The 24,818-nt window shown below is 42.4% G+C and overlaps 2 protein-coding genes across 4 annotated transcripts; one reads left to right on the top strand and one right to left on the bottom strand.

The window, feature by feature from the left end:
• The first annotated feature begins 202 nt into the window (after nucleotides 1-202).
• On the top strand, nucleotides 203-3,524 carry rnf181 (ring finger protein 181). Its single transcript, XM_061671044.1, has 5 exons — nucleotides 203-570; nucleotides 1,633-1,763; nucleotides 2,620-2,735; nucleotides 2,829-2,903; nucleotides 2,975-3,524. Exons 1-5 carry the CDS (start codon nucleotides 485-487, stop codon nucleotides 3,032-3,034), a joined length of 468 nt encoding a protein of 155 aa, XP_061527028.1. The 5' UTR covers nucleotides 203-484; the 3' UTR covers nucleotides 3,035-3,524.
• A 6,006-nt stretch (nucleotides 3,525-9,530) lies between these two features.
• Nucleotides 9,531-23,599, bottom strand: tmem150aa (transmembrane protein 150Aa). 3 transcript variants are annotated; one of them, XM_061671041.1, is made up of 8 exons: nucleotides 23,516-23,599; nucleotides 18,895-19,171; nucleotides 17,994-18,041; nucleotides 17,786-17,872; nucleotides 16,538-16,605; nucleotides 11,268-11,395; nucleotides 10,988-11,165; nucleotides 9,531-9,930 (listed from the first exon to the last, which is right to left on the bottom strand). In XM_061671041.1, the coding sequence occupies exons 2-8, from the start codon at nucleotides 18,957-18,959 to the stop codon at nucleotides 9,629-9,631; spliced, it is 876 nt and encodes a 291-aa protein (XP_061527025.1). In that variant the 5' UTR covers nucleotides 18,960-19,171; nucleotides 23,516-23,599; the 3' UTR covers nucleotides 9,531-9,628. The 3 variants fall into 3 exon arrangements, with proteins under 3 accessions (XP_061527025.1, XP_061527026.1, XP_061527027.1); XM_061671042.1 differs by having other exon boundaries at nucleotides 18,895-19,167; nucleotides 23,516-23,592; XM_061671043.1 differs by having other exon boundaries at nucleotides 9,843-10,719; nucleotides 10,937-11,165.
• Nucleotides 23,600-24,818: the final 1,219 nt, after the last annotated feature.

The raw sequence follows: 24,818 nt of genomic DNA, 5'->3' as shown, positions 1-24,818 counted from the left end.
TTAAATCAAATTGGTTTTTAAACACGGTTTTCGCGTTATTGAAATAATAAAATAAATAAATAACAGCGAGTAACTCAGTCACGGTGATTGGAAAAATGAAACACCACGTGACAAGAATAGTGGCACTTTTTCTAAGACTTTCCACGAAGAAGAACTGCGCTGATTGGACAAAAATCAGTACCACGTGTCCGGGTCAGTGCAACCCGGAAGAATGACAAATGTTTATTGTTGCAAGCCATCTCGATTTTAGATAAGAACAAGTGGGATCTCGCTTCTAGAAAGACAAGTATAATTGTCCAACAGCTCAACGAAATTACAGTTTTGTTTAGTTACATATAGTGAATCTGTTCAACATTTTCACCGGCGAATACTTTGAACTCTTCCATAGCAAATCTTAGTTTACGTGCTCGTTCTTTTTCCACGTTGTGATCCCACGCCAAACTTCCACTGTTAGCATCTGCGTTTTAACCAAAGAGCTACAAACATGGCTTCCTACTTCGACGAGCACGACTGTGAGCCCACCAACCCTGAGGAACAGTACCGCCAGAACGCCCTACTTGAACTGGCCAGGTGATGATCCACTCGGCAGTAACGTATGGAAAGACATTTGAGAATTTCTTCCATATCCTTGATGTCCATCTTAAGGTCCGTGTCCTCACTAGTGTTACTCGTAGCACTAGTGAAGCGCTAGATGTTAACTAGTAGAATTTTATGTCACCAACTAGTAGTAGTGGTTGTCATACGTTTTTCCACAAAGCACCACCTTAAAAGAATACTTAGCTCTAAAAGTACTACTATCCTGACCAGCATTAAAATAAAGTAGCGTAGTAGCTCTAACTCTTCATAAAAATAAAAGAGACCTAAAAAGTATATTTAAAACATTACAGTATTGTAAGTCACTAACAACATGCACTAAAATATAAGAAAACTAAAAAAACCCTGAGATACTTGAACCCCTCCACTTGGGGCAGGAACTCATCCCCCGACCCGGAGAGGGCACGCCACCCTTTTCCGACTGAGGACCGTGGTCTCAGATTCGGAGGTGCTGATTCTCATCCCAGGCGCTTCGCACTCGGCTTGCGAAGCGCTCCAGTGAGAGTTGGAAGTTCGCGGCTTGATGACGCCGACACAACCACATCATCTGCAAAAAAGCAGAGATGCAATACTGAGGGCGAAAAACCACACTGCTCCTCCTGAATCTGAGATTCGACTTCCCGACGGACCCTCCTCTCCAGCGCCCCTGAATAGACCTTACCAGGGAGGCTGAGGAGTGTGATCCCCCTGTAGTTGGAACACACCCTCCGGTCCCCCTTCTTAAAAAGGGGGACCACCACCCCAGTCTGCCAATCCAGAGGCACTGTCCCCGATGTCCACGCGACGTTGCAGAGGCCAGAATTTCCTTGAAGCCGTCCGGAAGTCTTTCTCCATGGCCTCATCGAAGCTGGTTATCAAAGATATAATAATAATAATGCATTCCAGTTATATAGCACTTTTCTGGGCACTCAAAGATGCTTTATAATACTATTGAATAAATGCTCAAAGGGCTTTCCAGAGCTTCTTACCATAACAATCATGGCTTCATTCATGACATAATTTGAGCTTGTATACTGGCTTGTGTTTGCTTGTGTGAAGGTCTCTGATGCAGGGTTTGGACCTGATGGACTCGGGGGATTCGTCAGACTGGAACCAGCGTCTTCCTCCCCCTGCTGCAAAAGTAGCTGTGCAGACACTCAATGTAGTTGTTATTTCTCCTGAACAAACAGGTGACACATGGATATGCTCTTCACGCAAATATTTGTTATTCTGCTCAGATACTCGGCAGCAAAAATGTATTTGTACTTGCCGTTATGATCACATTGATGAAGCATCAAAGTATAAAGAGTAGTTCCAAAGTCTTAGTCCATTTGAGACTGTAGTCCTGCCTCATGCAAGTGAGCAACTGGACACCCCAGCCCATATATCACACGCACGCATTTTATTTCTTTTCCCCTTTTCACCTTGTGCATCACCAACCAGTCACTATATGACCACCTGCACAATGTAATGAAATTTACAAGAACTGTATGAATAATTCTGCCTTTACAAATATAATGTGCATGTTGATTGACACTGTCAGAGAGGTATTGATTTAAAATATGGATTTATTATTGTGGTTGTAGTTAGAACAGTACTGCTGGTCACTATATGGTATATCTCGTATAATTTGATCAATAAAGGTAAGGGCACATTCAAAAAGTGATTTAAAATTTTAGGCATTCACGGTAAAATCAATCCTCGTTGACAGAGCAAGTGGTGGTGGTCTATTGAAATACACTTATTTTCATAAGCGTAAAGACATTAATTACCACCGTGATAAAAATCATGCGAGTTGTACAATTTATGTGTTGCAGTTGAAAAGTGCATAAATGATCTCGACGACTCATTAAACCCATCACACGCTCGCCTTTATACAATCGTAATAACGGTAAAGCCATGCAATAGTTCTGACATATTCACAAATTCACCCATATTTATTCATATCTCAGAAATAACATCATTTCTGCTTTTAGGAGATTTTATCCAAATGACCCACACATACACGACTGGTGTCTGAGCAAAGTTCACGGTTTGCTTTTGCAGACAAAGGCCTGAAGTGTCCCGTTTGTTTGCTGGAGTTTGAAGAGCAGGAGACGGTTCGGGAAATGCCCTGCAAACATCTTTTCCACTCGGGATGTATACTGCCGTGGCTGGGCAAGGTACATGCGTAAGAACGCCCGCGTGTTTTCGCCTCAGCGTGTTGCTAAATAGCATTCTTTCTCATGAATCCCAATATTGGCCTTCAACACAAGACTAACTCCTGCCCGCTGTGTCGACTTGAACTACCAACTGATAATCCAGACTATGAAGAGTTTAAGAAAGACAAGGTGAGTGTGTGGATGCACTGAACACGTGGTGTGTATTCGCATAAGAGGTTTGCTCAGTGTGTGTCATGTAGGAGAGAAGAAAACAAAGAGAGTACAGACTGGAGGACCTCCATGGAGCAATGTACACATGACAGTGACCTTTCACATTGCCAAATATTCAGCAAGTTGTTAACTGTCGGAGTGAAAGTGCACACGTTCAGCAGTAGTGACTCTGTATTCTTACCATTTCCTCAAAAGTATATTTTATTATTTAAATTATGTGACCTCTTTGATTTGTTCCATGTCCGATTTTCATTGATTCCATATATTTTGTATGATATCATATGACATTTCCCACTAGTAAGGATTTACTGTATATTGTATAAATATTTTACTAATACATCTCTACAATCTACTGTTACGGATGGCTCTTGTGACGTGTTTTGTCTGGTTCTATGACTCTATTTTAAAACCTCGTGATGGTTTACAGCAGGGATGATGTAATGTACTAGCTCAAATAACTTACATTTGCAACATATGCATGCAAGTGTTTTAAAGCACGAACTTGACGGCTTAGTTCTGATCTATCTATATATTTTTTAAAATTGACTTTTAAATAAAATCATTTGTTGTATGATTCAATCTTGAACATGCTTGACTTCCTTGGTGCGAGTTATATTGTAAGTGCCAACCCAGCAATTGCACAGTGCCACCAGAAAATATTCACACCAGACATGCAAATCAATCGCCTTTCGGCGAAATTCGCCGTTTTGAACTCAAAATAGGCCATTAATGTGAATCGTATCGATCCGATGACTTTTTCCTGGAGGGAGGAGGGGGTTCGCCGTCGCTGATGTTATAGACTGGTTCGTACTCCTTGAACGCTGGCAGCTCGATCCATTCCACACATCCATCATCCGCACGGATGTAATCGTGACTATTACTCCGCAGCGGCCTAATATGCGGCCTCAGGTTCCGATAAGGAGATAAGTATTCATCTCCTTTGCTATGACCCTCAAACCTAACCTCGATACAACTTGTTTCCACTGATCTTCCTATAGATGCTTCGACAACTTTGAATGAATTCCACCTGTGGTAAATTCAGTTGATTGAACGTCATTTGGAATGGCACACACCTGTCTATATAAGGTCTCATAGTTGGCAGTGCATATCAGAGCAGAAACCAACCTAATGAAGTCTCAGGAATTGTCTGCAGATCTCCATGACCGAATTGCGTCAAGGCACAAATCTGGGAAACGATACAAAAGAATTTCAGCAGCATTGAAGGTACCGAAAAGCACTGTGGTCTCAATTATTCGGAAATGGAGGAAATTTAGAACCACCGGGACGCTTCCTAGATCTGGCCGTCCAACCAAGCTGAGTAACCGGGGAAGAAGGGCCTTGGTCAGAGAGGTGAACAAGAACCCTACCGTTACTTGCGGAGAACCATCCAGAAGGTCAACCGTTGCTAACGCACGCCACCAATCAGGCCTTTATGGTAGAGTGGCCAGATGGAAGCCATTTCTCACTAAAAGGCACATGACAGCCCATTTGGAGTTTGCCAAAGGGCACCTTAAGGATTCTCAGACCTGCAGAAACAAAATTCTCTGGTCTGATAAAACCAAAATAGAACGTTTTGGCCTGAATTGCAAGCATCATATCCGGAGAAGAAGAGGGCACTGCTCATCACCTGACTAATACCAGCCCTACTGTGAAGCATGGTGGTGGCAGCATCACGTTGTGGGGCTGTTTTTTTTTGTTGTTGCAGGAAATGGGCAACTAGACCGCATAGAGCAGGGTTGTCAAACTAATTTTTGTCGCGGGCCACATCGTAGTTATGGTTTCTCTTGGAGGGCCGTTACGGCTGTGAACCCATATGAATGTATGAGCGCTTCATGTTATTACATATACACAAATTGATGGATAGCTACTTTTAAAATCAAAAGGCAGTAAAATGTTCCGACTAGAGGATTATTTAATTTATTTTAAAAAGAGCATCGGTAACAAACAAAATGCTTGCAATATCTCAATATTTTTAAAAGGCGATTTGCAATTTTGGCATTTTAGCTGGAAACACGAAGTAGATGCACATGATTTAGTTTTGTGGGCCACATAAAATGATGTGACGGGCCAAATCTGGTCCCCAGGCCACCAGTTTGACACCTGTGGCATAGAGGGTAAGATGACAGTTGCTAAATATAGACAAATTCTTTGAGAGCTTGCGCCAGAGAGCTCTGAAACTCAGTCTAGGGCGTCGATTCACCTTCCAACACGACAGTGACCCAAAACACACAGTCACAATAACAAAGGAGTGGCTTTAGGAGCAGCATGTGAATGTCCTTGAGTGGCCCAGACAAAGCCCGGACTTGAATCCAATCGAACATATCTGGAAAGACCTAAAAATGGTTGTCCACCGACGCTGCCCATCCAACCTGACTGACCTTGAGAGGCTCTGCAGCGAAGAATGGGATAAAATGCCCCGAAACATTTGTGCCATGCTCGTAGAGACATACCCAAGAAGACTTGAGTCTGTGATTGCTGCCAAAGGTGCGTCAACAAAATATCAAGCCAAGGGTGTGAATACTTTCTGGTAGCACTGTAACATCAGTTGTCATTTGCCAGGATGTCTCCAAAATAATAACCACAATCATAATTTAAGATTTTATTTCATATTTGAATATAAATCTCTGTCAAATTAAAAGACCTAAATGATAGACAAAGCATACATATTTACAGAATGTAAAGAAGACAACGAAAGCAAGTGTGTATTTGGGGATCTCATTTGACACAATTGATAATCACTTCAATGCATCCATTTCGTGTGTGCGTGGATATATATATATATATATATATATATATATATATATATATATATATATATATATTTATTACACACACACACACAAACATATAGTATGACTTTGGGCAAGAGGCGGGGCACACCCTGAACTGGTCGCCAGCCAATGTCAGGGGAGTTCAAGCAATGTAAAAATAATTTTTTTTTTTTTTTTTTGCACATTTTTTTTACAAAACAAGTCCAGTGTTCAATGTGGCGGACTGTAGTGATGCAGAATAATAAATACACAACCTGATGTGATGGCTCATACAAGCTGCCAGTCGAAGTCACGCCCGTGACTTTGGTTGAACTGAAAAAAAGTGGTGAACATGGCTAAGGCTCAACACAAAGACCCAAACAAAGGAAATGTGTTTCCTTGGCACATAATCAGGGATAAGGCTAAATCTGTTTACTCGCAAATCTGTGCACCTTTTAAAAACAAAACAGAAAACAATCCAAATTGGTCAGCGGCGCGACACTCGATTGAAACAAGCACCTTTATCTTAATCGTAGTGTTCAAGAGAGAAGAATTAACTGGACAACTTATGGCTTTGCAGGAAATACTGTGAGGTCCTGAGACCATCACTCAGTGTACATACACAATGGACTCAAATTAACTAGAGTCAACAAGGTCCAGACTAGCGCAAACTGGAAAAAGAAATTAATACTTGCAGCAAACTGGAGAAGTACTGCAATAGATAATACATTTCAGAAGGCAAAAAGTATTTATTTCAAGGGTCATTTTGTTGGCCTACGCTGTGAGATGCGTTTGTTTTTTTGGCGATATTAAAGAAATCAACAGTGTAACTAACTGCAAAGAGATCGTATTGGGACTAAGAAGCACGCAAAAAGTTAAAGATGAGCAACATAAGACTGAACTCGGGAACTTATTTAAATTGCTCCAGAATGATGGGCACATAAAAGATCAACCGAGAACATGATGCGTCAATCACGCCTGTACCTCCTGATTCCCGTTTGAGCCTTGGGGAAGTCTTATGAGGTTCAACGTTACAAAGTCAAAAGATTAGGTCAGCCAACTACAACCCCAATTCCAATGAAGTTGGGGTTAATTGAATACAATACAAAGACAAGCTATATAATGTCCAAATGCCGCTGACTTCTCTGGGCCCGAGCTCATCTAAGATGGACTGATGCAAAGTGGAAAAGTGTTCTGTGGTCCAACAAGTCCACATTTCAAATTCTTTTTGAAAATTGTGGATGTCACGTCCTCCGGGTCAAAGAGGAAAAGAACCCTCCGGACTGTTATGGACGCAAAGTTCAAAAACCAGCATCTGTGATGGTATGGGGCTGTGTTAGTGCCAATGGCATGGGTAACTTACACATCTGCGAAGGCACCATTAATGCTGAAAGGTACATAGAGGTTTTGGAGAAACATATGCTGCCATCCAAGCAACGTCTTTTTCATGGAGGCCCCAGCTTATTTCAGCAAGACAATGCCAAACCACATTCTGCACGTGTTACAACAGCGTGGCTTTGTCGTCAAAGAGTGCGGGTACTAGACTGGCCTGCCTGCAGTCCAGACCTATCTCCCATTGAAAATGTGTGGCGCATTATGAAGCGTAAAATACGACAACGGAGACCCCGGGCTGTTGAACAGCGTAAGCTGTACGTCAAAGAAGAATGGGAAAGAATTCCACCTACAAAGCTTCAACAATTAGTGTCCTCAGTTCCCAAACGTTTATTGAATGTTGTTAAAAGAAAAGGTGATGTAACACAGCGGTAAACATGACCCTGTCCCAGCTTTTTTGGAAAGTGTTACAGCCATAAAATTAAATGCAGTTGATCAGTTTGAACATTAAATATCTTTGTAGTGTATTCAATTAAATATAGGTCGAACATGATTTGCAAATCATTGTATTCTGTTTTTATTTGTGTTTAACACAACGTCCCAACTTCATTGGAATTGGGGTTGTACCTGAACGCATTGAATGAGTAGCGTTTTCCATCAATCTATCCTTCCTTGACGAGATGAACATACTTCAAAATGACAATTCCAGCATTTATGGCCTTCAAGTAGTGAAAGTGATTCAAGAGAAACCCTTCTCTGTCATCAATACAGTACAAATGAAAGCAACCCTGGATGGAAATATTCAATGTTTTGAAACTAAATAAGCATGTTGTGTACAGTAATCTAGACTTTGTGACTTCTTCTGTTATGTTACTGTCTTAAATAGTCCTGTTTGATTCACGGGGGGCCGTAAACACTTCAAAGAGGTCATTCGCTCCCACTGTAGATCTTGAATTGTCTCTCAATGGATTCTCTTATTATTATTATTAGTTGCATTGTATAAGGCAGTGCTTACAAAGGGTAATTTAAATTGTGTTCCCCCCATTTCACATTTGAAAAGGGTTCAAATTCAAATAATTCAGATCAGAAAATACAAGCCAACTTGACTCTGGACTTGCTCTGATTTGTCGTAATTGAAGCTTGATGGGATAATCGTCATCAACATTCAGGATTCTCTCTGTACTACACAAACAATTAATATTCTCATTTAAAAAGTGCCAGCTGTGCAGAAATCCATAATGTGGGAAACTTTAAACAAGGCCACAGCAGCCAACAAAATTGAAAATAAAAAAATAAATAAATAAAAATAAAAAAACTCAATCAAGGCAGCCCAGTTCTCTACCTAACGATCTATATACCTTAAAGGTACATTTCATCTAAAAGGGTTCATGGTCCCAGATTTAACCTCCCACCAGCTTTGGAAAAAAAAGCTGCTCCAAGTTTGGCCTCATCCTGCTAACAGACAAACGCGTGCACTTAAAAACATTCAAAAGAAATACTCGACACCAACTCAACTCTAAACCAAGGAACAACATCAAACATCAAATCAGAAACTATCTTGGAAACATTCAATGATCAAACAACCTTGACACATTCCTATAGCATCACTACAAAAGCCTTTCTGCAGTCGAATTTAGCAAGACGCCATACAAAAAGTCATGCACTGAATTGCTAGTTAAGGGACAGATTTAACTAAGAACAAATTGTCCGGTTTTCTTTGTTGAATGAATGAAACCAAAACCAATTTGAGACTTAGCTGTGCTGCATGTTCCCCCATTTTGGAGGACTTGAGGACATTGTTTAGGGGTGTGTTGTTGCACGTTGCAGGAAAATAGGCCCGGTCTAACCCAGTACAGTGGTACCCATCTCGTAATTCATTTTACACGTCGAGTGTTCCCTCGCTACAGTATATCACGGTTGACCTATTGCAGATTCGGCGCACTGTGTGGATTTGTCTTTCCATATTCATAGCGTGTAATTCGCCATATCGCAGGTTTCGAGTGTTTTGCTTTTTGTGGAACAAAAAAAGAAACACTTCCGAGCCTGAAACATAAAAACAAAAACCAAAAAACACATCACAAGGAATAAGTAGTACATCGTGTGCAGTACTACTGTACATTACTGTTTAAGAGTTGAAAAGGTCTTTAAGAATACAGAAAGTGTTTATAATAGTACGGCAGAGGTTATTAGGAGTGTGGAGAAGGTTAATGAGTGGGGAGGTTTTTCAAAAATATATAAATAATAGCAAATATATATGTGGTCGCTACTTTGCAGATTTCACCTGCCGTGGGGGTGGTCCTGAACCTAACCCCCTCGATAAACGAGGGATTCATGTATATCAATCATTTGTAAGTCAAGGTACCACTGTTTTGTGCTTGACTTTTCATATGATTCCTGTAAGAACACTGCATGAGGACAGCAGACTGAAGCTGCTCACCGCTCCAGCTGACTTGCACCTTGTTGGGGGGGGGGGGGGGGGGGGGGGGGGGGGGGGGCGGTGGAGTTATTCCAGCCGTACAGACCGAGCTAGTCTCTCTCTCGGCATGCTGACTCAGTCATCTTTCCATGTGGTAGGCGTCCATGGAGCTCCTCCGTGCAGGGCTACAACATGGCTATACTCTCAGGGGTACAGTTGAGATGCGTGGATGTGCTGCTCCCCCCGGGTGACTTGAGACCCTTCGTGGCCCCGCTCAGTGCCGAATCACAGGCCCTGGGGCCCAAGATCACCCCCGAGCCGTGGCGGAGACACTGCTGCAGGCCGGCCATCATGGTCTCGCCGGTGACCGTCCCAAACTCGTAGGTGAAGGTGCCATAGAAAACCAGGATGTCCACGGTGAAGACCCACTCGCAGATGGCTGCGGCGTGCTGGAGCGTGAAGCTCTCGTGCACAAAGAAGATACCACCTGAGAGGAGGGCGTTAAGGAGCAATGACGAGCAGGGAGCTTGGCTTTCTATGCCGCTCCAAAAAGAAGAGTAAACCTCAGAGAGCTACAGTAAATCATGTCTTGAGTGAGAAACACGTAGATGTCCGGGATCTGCATATCAGTTATCCCTGCTGGCAAACGTACAAGCGGACCGCAGTCATCGGTGGAGTGGGACGGACTCAGGGACAGCTTCTTCCCAGTAGCCATCAGCACATTCAAGTCATGAACAAAAACCCCACATAATTCACCACGCTACATAGCCCTGGACCCCTACGTATATTTAAATGAATATAAACCACATACACACAAAAGGTAAACACTTGTCTGTCCATTCACAATAAGGGCTAGGCGACCAATCAAAATGATTTGGACTTCTCCCGTTCATAAAAACAAAACTCAAGCAGTTTGTTTTCACCACTGCCTGTTTTCTGCTCCTTTGTCTGCCATTACCTTTTTGTGGCATGTCTGTTTCGTCAAACAATCAGGGGGTACCGAACCCCCTGATTGATACGCGCTGTTCCGGTCCCTGTACGAGAGTTTGCCCCTCATTGCCGGCACTAAGTCGGACTCGTTTCTGGTGAGGGTTGGATTCCGCCCCTCACCGGGAGCACCGCCGAGGTGTTCCGGGCATGTCCCACCGGGAGGGGATCCTGGGGACAACCCAGGACACGCTGGAGAGACGACGTCTTTTGGCTAGCCTGGGAACACCTCGGGATCCCCCCGGAAGAGCTGGATGAAGTGGCCGGGGAGAGGGAAGCCTGGGCGTCCCTGTCAAAGTTATCATTTTTTTAAAATTGTATTTTAAAGTTTTGAAACCAATGAATAATTGTGTTTATTAATTGTCATTTCAATATCAGTCAAAATAATCATGATTATCATTTTTTCCAATAATCGCCTAGCACTAATTCGCATGCACACAATGTAATCATCTTTGTGTCGATGAATAGACAACAAAATGTAAACCTTTGTACGTCTATTTACATACTTGATACGGCCATTCCAGCACCACCAAGAGGTCTGGAACAGAAAAGGATACTGAGTACGAGGGACACCATGGCTCCGAGTGCCAGAGCTACACGGAAGTGGGCCATCCAGTAGTCAAGGGCGGTGACGGCCACCCGATAGGTGAGCACGCACTGCAAGCACACAAAGAGCAGACCCGCTGGAAAGGCCACGCCGGCGCCCACATAGTGAAGAGATTTGGCGTGGTCAACCTGTCAGACCGATCGACACAATCAGAAGAGCCTGCGCGCTCCACTTTGGTGCCCAGAATGTGGAAGTGCAGCGTATTAAAGGTGAGCAACCAGTGAGTTTACCTGGAAGTTGCCCACCATGACCAGACCCACTGCGTTGGTGCAGCCCGACACTAGAGCGCTGGTGTTGATCCAACATCTGTGGCTGTGCTCTATCACCTGAGCGTAGCGCAGAAGGCACACCATCACCACTGCAGACAACAAACGCACATTTGCATGAAACCAAACAGCACACATTATATCTCAAAGATGAATGCAATACACATTTTGTACAGTATTTTGTGGATATCTACTAAAAATGCATTTTGTTCCTTGATTGCCTTGGCAAAGGGCTGGTTAAGGTCCAGTGATTGACTTGGCCAGTCCAAGACCTTCCACTTTGCCCCCCCTGAAGAAGTCATTTGTTGTGTTGTAGTGTGTTTCGGGTCATTTTCTTGTTGCATGATGAAGCTTCTCCCGATTAGCTAAGATGCATTTTTCTGTAAACTGCCAGACAACATGGTTTTGTAGACTTCAGAATTCATTCTGCTGCTACCATCATGAGTTCCATCATCAATAAAGACTAGTGAGCCCCATCCAGAAGCAGCCATGCAAGCCCAAGTCATAACATTACTGCCACCATGCTTCACAGATGAGCTTGTGTGTTTTAGATCATCAGCAGATCCTTTCTTTCTCCATACTTTGGCCTTTCCATAGCGTTGGTAGAGGTTCATCTTGGTCTCATCAGTCCAGAAAACTATGTTCTAAAATCCAATCTGGCCTTTTTGCTGATGAGTGGTTTGCATCTTGTGATATGGCCGAGGTTCAATCCCTGGCCCCGCCTGTGTGGAGTTTGCATGTTCTCCCCGTGCCTGCGTGGGTTTTCTCCGGGCACTCCGGTTTTCTCCCACATCCCAAAAACATGTGTGGTAGGTTAATTGAAGACTCTAAATTGCCTGTAGGTGTGAATGTGAGTGCGAATGGTTGTTCGTTTCTATGTGCACTACGATTGGCTGGCAACCAGTTCAGGGTGTACCCCGCGCCTCCTGCCCGATGATAGCTGGGATAGGCTCCAGCACTCCGTTGTGAGGATAAGCGGCTCAGAAAATGGCTGGATGGATTGATTGTCATATGTCAAAGGTAATCTTGTCTCACCCCATGTTTCCATATCCCGTCATGTTGATTAGTGGTCAGTATTTTGGTTTCAATGTTAGTTTGATGATAGATTTTTGGACTTTAAGTTAGTATTTATAGTTTTCCCATGCACTTTGTTTGCCATCTTTGTTTTTGGAATTAAATATCATTTTTGAGACTCCTGCATGCCTGCCTTGCCTCCCTGCACTTGGGTCCTCCACTTCCTTGCCTCCAGTGCCTTCAAAAACCCAAAACGTGACAGAGGTAGTGCTTCCAAGTAGCATATATTTTGCAGAGGTTGCCTTCCCCTACCTGTACAACTCTCCATAAAAGAGCATGACAAAGCAAGGGGGGGGGGGTGCCGCATTACTCTTCCCACAACAGACATGGACCAGCAGTGCCATGCAGTTTGGCAGCTCATTTTATGTTACATTGTTGAACATTTATAATATAAATTAAGGACCGTGTTTCAACACGTTTTGAAACAATAGGGCACACCCCCACCCCTTCCAAGAATGAAGAGCAGAGGACGAAAAAAATGGTAAAAAATGAGTGGTGATCCAACATGACAGGAGTAACGGAGGAAGGCCGTGAAGGGTGCATGAAGGAGCAGGGGAGGGGTGGTCATGGAAGGAAACTGGATTCATTATTGATTTAGAGAGCTCTGGCTATTTCAAGCCCCTCTGCAGCTCTAGACGCTGACATGGGCACCACACAGTACATACACATAAACATGGATGATAATCATACATACACTTTTGCATGCGCATAAGGGAAATGTTAATTTCACAATATAATAACCAAGGGTATCGAGAATCATGTACCATAATTTCTCATGTACAATGCACACCCATGTATAATACGCACCCCCAAAGTTGACTTCAAAATTCTGGAAAACCCTTCTACCTATGTATAATGCATTTTTACAATGCATGATTTTGCTTCTACCCATATGATCAAAACATGAAGTATTATCTGTATTTTGTTGTTTTCAAATAATTATTCTGAAGTTAAGCACTTCATTTGAACACGTAATGCTTTTTTAAAATTTACTTACTCTTGTTTTTAAATTCACAGCCCTACTTTTATTTAGTAAATTAGAAAACTCACAGTTGTGCTCATATGTTTGATTACCCAGGCAGAATTTGTAAGATGGGTAAAATGTTTTAAAGAAAACATGAACGGCCAGGCAAAACACTTAATTTGATTTTAATGAGATTCAAATTAAACGGTCAAGCATTTCAGAAGAGCTTTGTCATTAAATAAATTAATGATGGTTGTTGTTCAGTTATCAGTCATATTTAAAAAAAAAAAAAAAAAACTATATTTCACAAATTCTGCCAGGGTATGTAAGCTGATGAGCACAACTGTTCATGTATGCAGCAGAGGTGGGTAGCGTAACCAAATATTGTACTCAAGTAGGAGTACTGTTACTTTAGAATGTCTCAAGTAAAAGTAAAAAGTAGTCATCCAAACATTTACTTGAGTAAGAAAGTACTCAATGAAAAAAATACTCAAAGAGTAACTTCAGATTATTTTTTTTTTTTTTTTTTTTTTTATTAAATCAGAGTACGAACATCAAATAAAAAAAAAACACACCTGCCACCATTTCAATTCTTAACTGCCCAAAAACCAACAACACATACATTGGGCGCTACAGAAAAATTATTTGCTTTACTCGCTTAAATGTCTTCATGAAGAAGCTGTTTGCTGAACAGACTTATTGATTGTGTGTGCGCGTGCGTGTGCGACACCATAAAGTTAAACACTAATTTTGCCATATCCACTGCCAAAATAATAAAAACATCTGCAACTTACCGCAAGGTGTTTTCTCAAGTTAGAAGTGAGCTGGAATATCCAAGTTTGGGCAGTCACAATTTAAGAGCTGCATGATAAAGCTGTTGTTTTTTGGAATCTGTAAAATAAACAGTAGCGATTGGCTCGCGAAGGCTACATGCGCGGTCATGTGACTGCCTTGTGTCATCTGATTGGTGAATTGGAGTCAAATGACAGTGATCCTGTGTGATTGGCGCAACGGGCACCCTGTGCAGAAGTCGAAGACAGAGTCTAAAAATAGACGCGCACAAGCAAGAATGAATAAATAAAAGTAGCGAACGGCATGTCGACCATTGTAACGGAGTAAAAGTATCAATCCTTCTTCACAAAAATACTCAAGTAAAAGTAAATATTACGGTGCATTTAAAGTACTGTGACAAGTAAAGTTTGGAAAATGTTATTTGAGTAAATGTAACAGAGTAAATGTAGCGCGTTACTACCCACCTCTGATATGCAGTCATACGTCATTGGAATGAAATTAATGTAGGCGACACCTTTTTCATAACCACTAGGTGGCATTGGCATTTTGGAATGAAAGTGTACAGCATTTCATATCCACTAGATGGCGGCATACATTGATAAAATGTGAAAGTTCCCCCCCCCCCCCCATTTGCCCCTATACCTATGTATAATGCGCACTATTGACTTTTGACAATTTTTGGGGGGGGGGCAAACTGCACATTATACACAAGAAATTACAGTACCTCTTTTAAATATCAACCTTGCCATAAACTTAAAGCAGAATGATTACACTGGGGAACACCATTTTTGTTAAGTTTGGTCTGATAGCTGTTTTTAACAAATTTATGGGTGCGGAATCCAAAACTGGTCTCGGTTTTTCTCTATCACGTCAAGTTTTTGAATTACAGAGTCCTGCTTTCTTAAAAAATATGAAAAATACTGTAGCACATCTGCCTCACAGCTCTGAGGACCAGGGTTCAAATCCCGGCCCTGCCTGTGTGGAGTTTGCATGTTCTCCCTGTGCCTGTGTGGGTTTTCTCCGGGTACTCTAATTTCCTCCCACATCCCAAAAACATGCAGGGTAGGTTAATTGAAGACTCTAAATTGCCCGTAGATGTGAATGTGAATGGTTGTTTGTTTATATGTGCCCTGCGATTGGCTGGCGACCAGTTCAGGGTCTACCCTGCCTCTCGACTGGAGATAGCTGGGATAGGCTCCAGCACGCCCGCGACCCTAGTGAGGATAAGCGAAACGGAAGATGAATGAATGGACTGTACTTAACAGATATGTGCTTGCTTTATAAAACTTTCCAAATATTGACATACAATGAGATATGAAAGAAACAGGCATGACTGCAATGTTTACTTAACGTTATTATGTTTTACAAAGGATATGGCCCAAATCCTCTTAATTCCTACTATGCTAGCTTTCTGTTTGCTGTTATTGATAGTACTGACCTACTGTATTGGGAGCTGCACACCTCTCACCGCACTGTCTCAATTGTGACTGCACAAACAAGATGCCACGTAGCTGTAGACGAGTCCAATCGTAATCAGATGGCAAGTCTTACTACAGCTAATCAGTGGAATTTTGCTTATCTGGAGCTTAAGCTGTGGAGAAAAAACTTGACATGCTAGAAATGCTGCAATGACTTCAATTTTGGAATCAGCATGCAAATTTTACTTTAAATCATCATAAAAATCTAGCTCAACAGAATATTTTCTTCAAATTGTTTACCAGTGTTAGTAATGGGAATTTGTACTTTATTATGGGGTGTTGTATGTAGAATTTTGAGGGGAAAATGAATTTAATCTGTTTTAGAATTGGGCTATAACATAAAAGGTAGCTTGACACAGTCTGAAAGGTAATAATGTGTAATTGTGGTGGTAGTTTGCAGCAGTGTAGAATTGTCCTGCATCATAATCGTCTAATATTTTGGTTACCCCGATCAAGTTGAATATATTAGGAAGAGCTTTTTGGTATGATTCAGTCGATTTATACACTGTACATGGCAACCACAACAATGAACATATTGTTATTATTAACTTTTCGACAGTGTCAATGAAAACTGACCATTTCATTATTCTCTTTATAAAGACAGAATGTTTGCGCCAGCTCTCGAACTGGATATCATTACATTGCGGCTGGTCGATGTATAGTCCCACCAGATTTCTACTACAGTGTACACTAATGTGGAATGCGACATCCTCATCACCATGTTCCAATGGGGTACATTTGTTCAAAGGCACGCCAGAGGAAATACCGTTTGAAGAAACACACAGTTGTTATTGCCAAGCAAAGCAACGCCTAGCACTAGTTTCATATTTACAATACATACATGAGACAAATAACCTTCCATACTACGGCACGCACATTGGTTCATCAACATGTTTGTGTGTGGTTCATTTCAGTGGTGGTCTTACCCATGAAGGCTCCAACATTGCCAATGAGGCTAAACAGGCAGCTTTCAGGGGGGTAGGAACCACATTTACTGCAAAAGATGAAGACAAAACAGGGGCGTTAACAACAACACTTCACATACACCAACTGACTATAAACCACATGGTTTCGGTAAAATTGCCGAATCAGAATTGATCTGGGATTTATCAGTCTGTGCCTTCATCAGACCAATGACTGCCAGTCGGGGACCTAGCAATCATAGTAACGGAGGGTGACGGGGGCAGTGGTGCTGGGGCACGTGGGGCAGTGTGTGTGTGTGTGTGTGGGGGGGGGGGGTAGCTTTGGGTCCCTGCGGCCTCCTCCGGGTGGCCGATTTTTGGGGCTCATGGGTCGACTCTTGGGGCCGACCCCGCCGGTCAATTCTCTTGCATGTGTCCGCAGACACACACCCCTGGGACTTATTTGCTGGGTGTGGGGCCACTGACTCATTGTGACAAATAACTTATAACTATGCACATTTCTTGGCTATCCCCTCACTTCCACTCTGGTCCTATAGATGTTTATAATTTACCCAGCCACTCCCACCACACTTCAGTTGTACGACCTCTGTCTTGCAGGCTCCCCCTCCTGTCCCTGTCCTGTCCTGTCCAGTCCTGTCCTATATTGTCCACACATACAACACTTGAATCCAATGTGTTATTGTACTAGGTACTGTATAAAATGCTTTACTTTCCTCATCCTGTTTACAGCTAGTGCTTTGTCTTTTGTTGTCTTCTTTTCCTATATTTAGTTACCTTTTTACTCTCTCTTCATTTAGTTTTTTTCTGTCACTCCCCTCTGTTCTGCTCGACTGAACGACTGTAATTCTCAATAAATAACCATCAGAATACAAAGAAACCACAGCGGCATCTTAAAAAGTCCACTGTGACATAGTAAAACTGTTCCGGCATAAAACGGATACAGATCTTCCTTTCTGCTTGACCGAACAGCCAAACAGGACCAAAAAAAAAGGGGGTGAGGGGGGTGGGGGGGGGGAAATCAAGGTGTGTGAAAGGGGCTTCTGGTTATTTAATGGAATTATTGTCTCGATAAACCCCTGGGCCTTGCGATTCCTTTTCACACGTTTGTGATGACAAGAGTAGGTTATACAAAGTGTGAATTGATGATGTCACTGAGCCATCACACCGTGTGGGAATCTAGGTCTGCGGGCCTTGCGGTGACTAATGCACTGTGCAGGAATTGAAGAAAGGAGGGAAGGTAGAACAGAATACCTGATGAGGGGAATGTCCTGGACGGTGCAACAGGTCTTGGGAAAGCCTGGTCGGAGCAGCTCCTCTGTGCACGTTACATTGTAGGACCTGCAGCATGACACAACCAGATCAGGACAGCTCATACTGACTCACCCCTTTTTTGTGGTCAGGAATATAGAGATTATGTAGCTTGTAGCCACTTTTCTCAATTGAAATAAAAATCACTCACCAGTTCTCTACAGGGCAAACATGGTGATTCATTACAGCCATGGCATACCTGGAAAGTAAACAACACAATGTCAACTGTCATAACACTATTCACAAGAGTATACAGGATATTGTTATAGAGGTTACTCATCACTTTTTAAGTTGAAGTAGAGAATTGCTCTATACCTTTTGAAAGCAGTAGCAAATTAAAATCATGTTGTTCTTGTACACAGTGTGCAGTGCTGGCCCCAATCACAAGATGGTCCCATTTACACTACAGCATGTGCTATTAGTTATATTGGTAATCATTTACTGGGGGTCTTCAGTTTACGAGGGTACTGACATATCACATTTCGAGGTTTAAAAACGGCGCACAATGAACCAGTTTGTACAGTGTTGTAAGACTATGTCTTCATGCAGCACAAGAAGGCGCGTTCAGTTACTGTTGGAATTACTGCATTTCATTCAGGTTAATTCGTCGCCATATGAACAAAACTCCACCGTAAACGGGGCACCCCCTGTATTCCAACTCAAAAGCCCCGCTAGTTCACAAACTTCAAGAGTTGGAAAACTGGAATATGAAAATGGTGTGAAATAGACAAAGCTTTGAAAGAATTTTGCCTCAATTATTTTTTGCAGCTGTAAGTTTTCTAATTAATATGCATCATTACAGCCCCACTTTATAAAGAAACGCCCATGTGGGAAAGTCATGTCTATTTGTTTATTAAGAGGTGTATGTTTTGAACACTTTGGTCCATATATTGCATGCATGAAATATGTTTTTGAGAGCAGTTATGTGAAGGCGCGTATTGTCTGGTACTGTTATTACAAACAAGCAATGATAAGGGCCACTTCAGCATTACAGTCACAAGTGTTGTAACAGGACGCTTGATAAGGTTTCAAGGCCTCCGTGCACCACTCACACTATCCATATTCCTGTGATGGAGAAGACAGACAGGCTGACCGGCAGGATGATCCAGGCAGTCATTGGGCTGGCAGTGAGCTGGCTTTGTCCCAAGCATGGGGTGACAGGGCGGCTTCAAGTCGGAGCGGTGACACGACACGGGTGATCAGGTTAGGTCGGGTGGGGTTGTGGGGTCACTCACACACAGGGGAATACAGGGAGGAGGGAAGGGGGATACGAGAGGACAGGGGGGGGTATGACACGGCGGTTCTGCTCCCGGAAACCTGCAACCCTGCCTTCAACATGACAGAAGAAACAGTAAAGTGCTTTTACAACATTGACTGGTGTGGAATTGCACTGAGCTGTACTTCGACTTTCTCATGAAACTTTTTGAGGTAATCAAAATATTACTCACAGCTCTCATTATGATGCAGTGTATTTCTACAACCACAATAATCAACATCTTAAATTAATTACCGCTCTGAAAATCCAAACTGACCATTCTCATGTTTGTAACATTAGAATACTTGATACAGTTCTTCAATTGGATATTGTATATTTTGCAAGTGGTCATAATGTTGCAGCTGATCAGTGTGCACCCCCCAATTCCAACGAAGATGGGACGTTGTAAATAAAAACAGAACACAAGGATCTGCAAATCCTTTTCAAACTTTATGCAATTGAATACACGACAAATACAAAATATTTAATGTTCAAACTGATTAATGTTATTGCTTTATTCAGATATTCTCTCATTTTAATTTGATGCCTGCAACACGGTCCAAAAAAGATGGGACAGAGGCAACAAAAAACTGGGAATGTTGAGGAATGCTGTATATAAAAAATAAATAAAAATAAAAAATACCTGCTCGCAACATTCCATAGGTGAACCGGTTAATTGGAAACAGGTGTGCGTCATGATTGGGTGTAAAAGGAGCATCCCCGAAAGTGTCAGTTGCTCACAAACAAGGATGGGTGAGGTTCATCACTTTGTGAACAAATGAGTGAGCAAATAGTTCAATAGTTTAAGAACAACATTTCTCAATGCACAATTGCGAGTAATTTAAGGGACTTTCATCACCTACGGTCCATAATATCATCAAACGATTCTGAGAATCTGGAGAAAGTGCTGCACGTAAGCAAAAAGGCAGAAAACCATCAATGAATGCCTGTGACCTTCGATCCCTCAGGCGGCACTGCTTTAAAGGGGACATATTTGACCAAATCAACTCTTTCTAGTATGTGGGATGTAATATTGTCTCTATGGTGCCACAGTAAACATGTGAAATATGAATTAAAATCGTCCACACAATCCTGAGTTCCAGATGTTTTTCTGCTGAGCTAGTATATGTCACTAGCGAAGATCTCCGACTAGCGCTGTCAACCAATCAGAGGAAAGGGCCAAATATGGACAAAGCGGATACAAAACTGGGTCAAACAGAAGTAGCTGTCAGAGGGGCCTTTTCTCAACACTCGTATGAGAAAACCATGGTGTTTTCTGAAATAAAATTGCCAATTTTATACTAAGTCCATGTTAGAGAGCCCTTCTATGGAGGTCTAAATAGCCAAAATACAGGACCATTAAAAACCGGCATCATTGTGTAAAGGATAATGCCACGTAGGCTCAGGAACACTTCAGAAAACCATTGTCAGTTAACACAGTTCGTCGCTAGATCCACAAATGCAAGTTAAAACTCTACTGTGCAAAGCGAAAGCCATTTTTCAGAAACACCTAGAAACGCCGCCAGCTTCTCCTGAGTTCATCTGAGATGGACTGATGTAAAGTGGAAAAGTGACTAGTCCACATTTCAATTTTTGGGGAACATCATGTCCTCTAGGCCAAAGAGGAAAGGGACCATCCGGATCGCTATCAGCACAAAGTTCAAAAGCCAGCATCTGTGATGGTAAGAGAGTGTGTTAGTGCCCATGACATGGGTAATTTGCACATCTGTGAAGGTACTATTAATGCTGAAAGGTACATACAGTTCAGGTTTTGGAGCAACATAAACTGCCATCCAATCAACGCCGTTCTGCTCATTTCAGCAAGGCAATGCCGAACCACATTCTGCAAGTGTTACAACAGCGTGGCTTCGTAGTAAAAGAGTGCGGGTACTAGACTGGCCTGCCAGCAGTCCAGACCTGTCTCCCATTGAAAATGTGTGGCGCATTATGAAGCGCAAAATAGGACAAGGGTTTTTGGCGTCCCCTTGAGGAAGCGGCGCCATTAGCATTTGCTAACCCCGCCCTATGAGTGCCTGACATCAAGCAAGAATGGAAAAGAATTCCACCTACAAAGCTTCAACAATTAAGCGTCCTCAGTTCCCAAACGCTTATAGAGTGCTGTTAAAAGGAAAGGTGAAGTAACACAGTGATAAACATGACCTTGTCCCAGCTTTTTTGGAACGTGTTGCAGCCATCGAATTGAAAATGAGTGAATATTTGCAAAAAAACAAGAGTTGTTCAGTTTGAACATTAAATGCCTTTGTGGTGCATTACATTGAATATAGGTTGAAAAGGATTTGCAAATCATTGTATTCTGTTTTTTTTTTTTTTTTTTTTTTTTTACATTTTACACAACGTCCCAACTTTATTGGAATTCGGGCTTGTAACTATCCATCCATCCATTTTCTGAGCCGCTTCTCCTCACTAGGGTCGCGGGCGTGCTGGAGCCTATCCCAGCTGTCATCGGGCAGGAGGCGGTGTACACCCTGAACTGGTTGCCAGCCAATCGCAGGGCACATACAAACAGACAACCATTCGCACTCACATGCACACCTACGGGCAATTTAGAGTCTCCAATTTATGCATGTTTTTGGGATGTGGGAGGAAACCGGAGTGCCCGGAGAAAACCCACACAGGCACGGGGAGAACATGCAAACTCCACACAGTCGGGGCCGGGGATTGAACCCGGGTCCTCAGAACTGTGAGGCTGACGCTCTAACCAGTCGTCCACCGTGCCGCGGCTTGTAACTACTGTACCGTAAAAGTTATTCAACAAAACTGATTTGCTTTTTTTCCCGACATACACTGACCTGATAAAATGGCAACCTGTGTTGTACGTACACGCACAAAAAAATCTTTCAAACGGGCTCGGTATCGGACAGTCCCCCAGTGGGATACAATAACATTGTTTTTTCTTCCTATGCTGCACCTTGACACGCTCGACTAACAAGTGAGCAAAACACAATTACAGAACACCATGTTCCAGATGTTCAACTACATTTTTGATGGAGATCATTGTCTTGTCAGCAGCTTTGGCGTGCAAAGAACTTACTCTGACATACCAAATACAAAAAAAAAATAAAAAATTGAAATTACACAAAATGATCACTTGATTTTTGGGGCACTGCATTACGTTACACACTAGGAACATGTGCATGCATGTTTTGTTTTGTTTTTTTATAAGATGAGGGTGAATCAGTTTTATGGGACATACAATATATTTACTGATAAAGATCCGATGACAGGTGGCACGCTGGACGACTGGTTAGCACACCTGCCTTACAGTTCTGAGGACCCGGGTTCAAATCGGGCCCCACCTGTGTGGAGCTTGCACGTTCTCCCCGTGCCTGCGTGGGTTCTCTCCGGATACTCCGGTTTCCTCCCACGTTCCAAAACGTGCATGTTAGGTTAATTGAAGACTCTATATTGCCCGTAAGTGTGAATGTGAGAGCAAACGGTTGTTTGTTTATATATGCCCTGCGACTGTCTGGCGACCAGTTTAGGGTGTACCCCCCCTCTCGCCCAGATTCAGCTGGGATAGGCTCCAGTACGCCCGCAACCCTTGTGAGGATAAGCAGGACAGAAATTGGTTGGATGGATGGATTCAATGACAGCAGACAGCATAGTTTGGTACAGTCTATGTGTCAGAACTTTTAGTGGACAACCCTGAAACTCATTTATATTCTCCCTTTGTTGTTACTAAATGTCAACAGAAAATGGGTGTTCACACAGAAACCTCCCAGAAAGTTTTCACCGATAATAAACATATTGATATGTGAATACTTATCACTTACCGAATATTCCCATAGCAACAATTATTATTTTATTTTTTTTAAAACATACAATATTAACTTTTTAAAGTTCTGCCTTGTGAAATTGCAATTCATACATGATCATTGCTTTGCTTTAGATAGGTCTTTTGTGTTTTCTTATTTAATGTTTGGGAGCATAAAATCAACCACTGATCTGTTTCTTCGCCTTTCCCGACCCGTTCAAGTGACACAGGTGATGAACAGGCATCATGGTCACATGTCACTCTCTGCAGAAGAGAAGGACCCTGCATGCAATGCAACACAGAGTGTGCACCTGCTTATTTGTGTTGAGTTGGGGGGGGGGGGGGGTACCATAAACACAACAGTCCAACTTGGAGCCGACGCCGCACGGGGGGGGGGGGGGGGGGGGTCTCTTCTCATAGAAGAGACACAAGTGATCTTCGGGACAGCCAAACGTCAAGTGGAACAATATTGTTGAATTGTCCCGTCTGCTCGAATGGTTAGCCGCGTTAGCTTAGACGCTAGTCGTTGTCGGGTGTACTTTACCGGTCTCGGTTCACGAGCCGCTCGTGAACGAATCAAGTCGAGGGCAGGCATGCGGATGCAACAATGGAATGAGTAGTATATTCATGAATTTGGACCTACCGCCTGCCTCCAAGACCCTCAGCGTACACCAACAACCTTGGTTTCCCTTTACAAAATAGCTCTTCCTTAACTAATCAAGTGTACCACAAAACTAGTTTCCGTTTTTTCATTTTCAAAATAAGACATCGGCGTGGGTCGAACGAGTTTATGTTGTTCGACCAAGTCATCTCGGTAAATAAACAGAACACTGTACGTAACTACTGTATATGTAATTACACTATGAGTAAATCCACACAATATGAGCGTTATGAACAAAAATTAAAAATAAAAACAACTTGGAACACTGGGAAAGTGGCAGTTTGGTGAGTTTGTATTCGGTAGCTGGTGTACTTCGATTAAGCAAAACAAGACAACACTGTTTCACCTACTGTTATACAGCATATAACACTTACGTGATATACAGTAAACACAACCTGAAACTATTCATGTCCTCACCTAGCATTAAAAAAATAATAATACAAAATGCTAGATGAAGCTTTTAATTTCGTAGAATCGCATAAATGCTGGCTAGTGTTGTAATGTAAATTGACTCCCGTGGCCCGGCCCTCCAAACTGTGGAGGACCACCTCTGCATTATCCAGGAACAATAAAAGAAGACTGTACTGTGCATAAAAAAAAAAAGTGAACCGAAAAACAAACAAACACATTTTCATCACAAAACATACATTAGAACATTGGAAGTATTCTCATAAGTGTAAAATGATATCTGATGTGTCTGTTGCATTGATGACATTTGCCATTTCCCGTCTGTGCGTGTGTGTGCTTGTGTGTCATCAGTGACTCCATTGTTTTGAAAGAGCATTTCAGCTCAAGCTAATTATTGACAGTGCGTGGATTTCAGTAGAAATTTGAAATACATTGTGCAATACACTGAGTCACATATATTCTATTCTTTAGATAAAGATAATGAGTGTGAATCGTTGTTCATCTATATGTGCCCTGCTATTGGCGAGCGACCTGTCCAGGGTGTATCCTGCCTCTTGCCTGAAGTCAACTGGAATAGTTTTTAACATTGCCTTTAATTTATAAAATGGTTGTTTGTTTGTATGTGCCCTGCGATTGTCTGGCAACCAGTGCAGGGTGTACCCTGCCTCCTGCCCGATGATGGCTGGGATAGGCTCCAGCACGCCCGCGACCCTAGAGAGGAGAAGTGGCTCAGAAAATGGATGGATGGATGGAACATGCTACACAATTTAAAGTATAAAATACAACATTTTCGTAATTTCAGATCATCATTGCCAAACAAATCATGCGAGTAACTTTCCGTTGCAACACCTAATGGGACAAAACAAACGTAGCAACA

This window comes from Phycodurus eques, chromosome 3 (genome assembly GCF_024500275.1).
Source record: "Phycodurus eques isolate BA_2022a chromosome 3, UOR_Pequ_1.1, whole genome shotgun sequence".
NCBI lineage: Eukaryota > Metazoa > Chordata > Actinopteri > Syngnathiformes > Syngnathidae > Phycodurus > Phycodurus eques.
The sequence above is the reverse complement of the archived record's forward strand: the minus strand, read 5'-3'. Positions and strand labels throughout refer to the sequence as shown.

Coding starts and splice junctions, on each gene's coding strand:
- rnf181 (XM_061671044.1), top strand. CDS start 485: ATGGCTTCCTACTTCGACGAGCACGACTGTGAGCCCACCAACCCTGAG. Junction 1,764..2,619: donor TATTTCTCCTGAACAAACAG/GTGACACATGGA, acceptor TTGCTTTTGCAG/ACAAAGGCCTGAAGTGTCCC. Junction 2,904..2,974: donor AAGAGTTTAAGAAAGACAAG/GTGAGTGTGTGG, acceptor TGTGTCATGTAG/GAGAGAAGAAAACAAAGAGA.
- tmem150aa (XM_061671041.1), bottom strand. CDS start 18,959: ATGACTGCCTGGATCATCCTGCCGGTCAGCCTGTCTGTCTTCTCCATC. Junction 16,606..17,785: donor CAGGACATTCCCCTCATCAG/GTATTCTGTTCT, acceptor CATCTTTTGCAG/TAAATGTGGTTCCTACCCCC. Junction 11,166..11,267: donor TCATGGTGGGCAACTTCCAG/GTAAACTCACTG, acceptor TCGGTCTGACAG/GTTGACCACGCCAAATCTCT.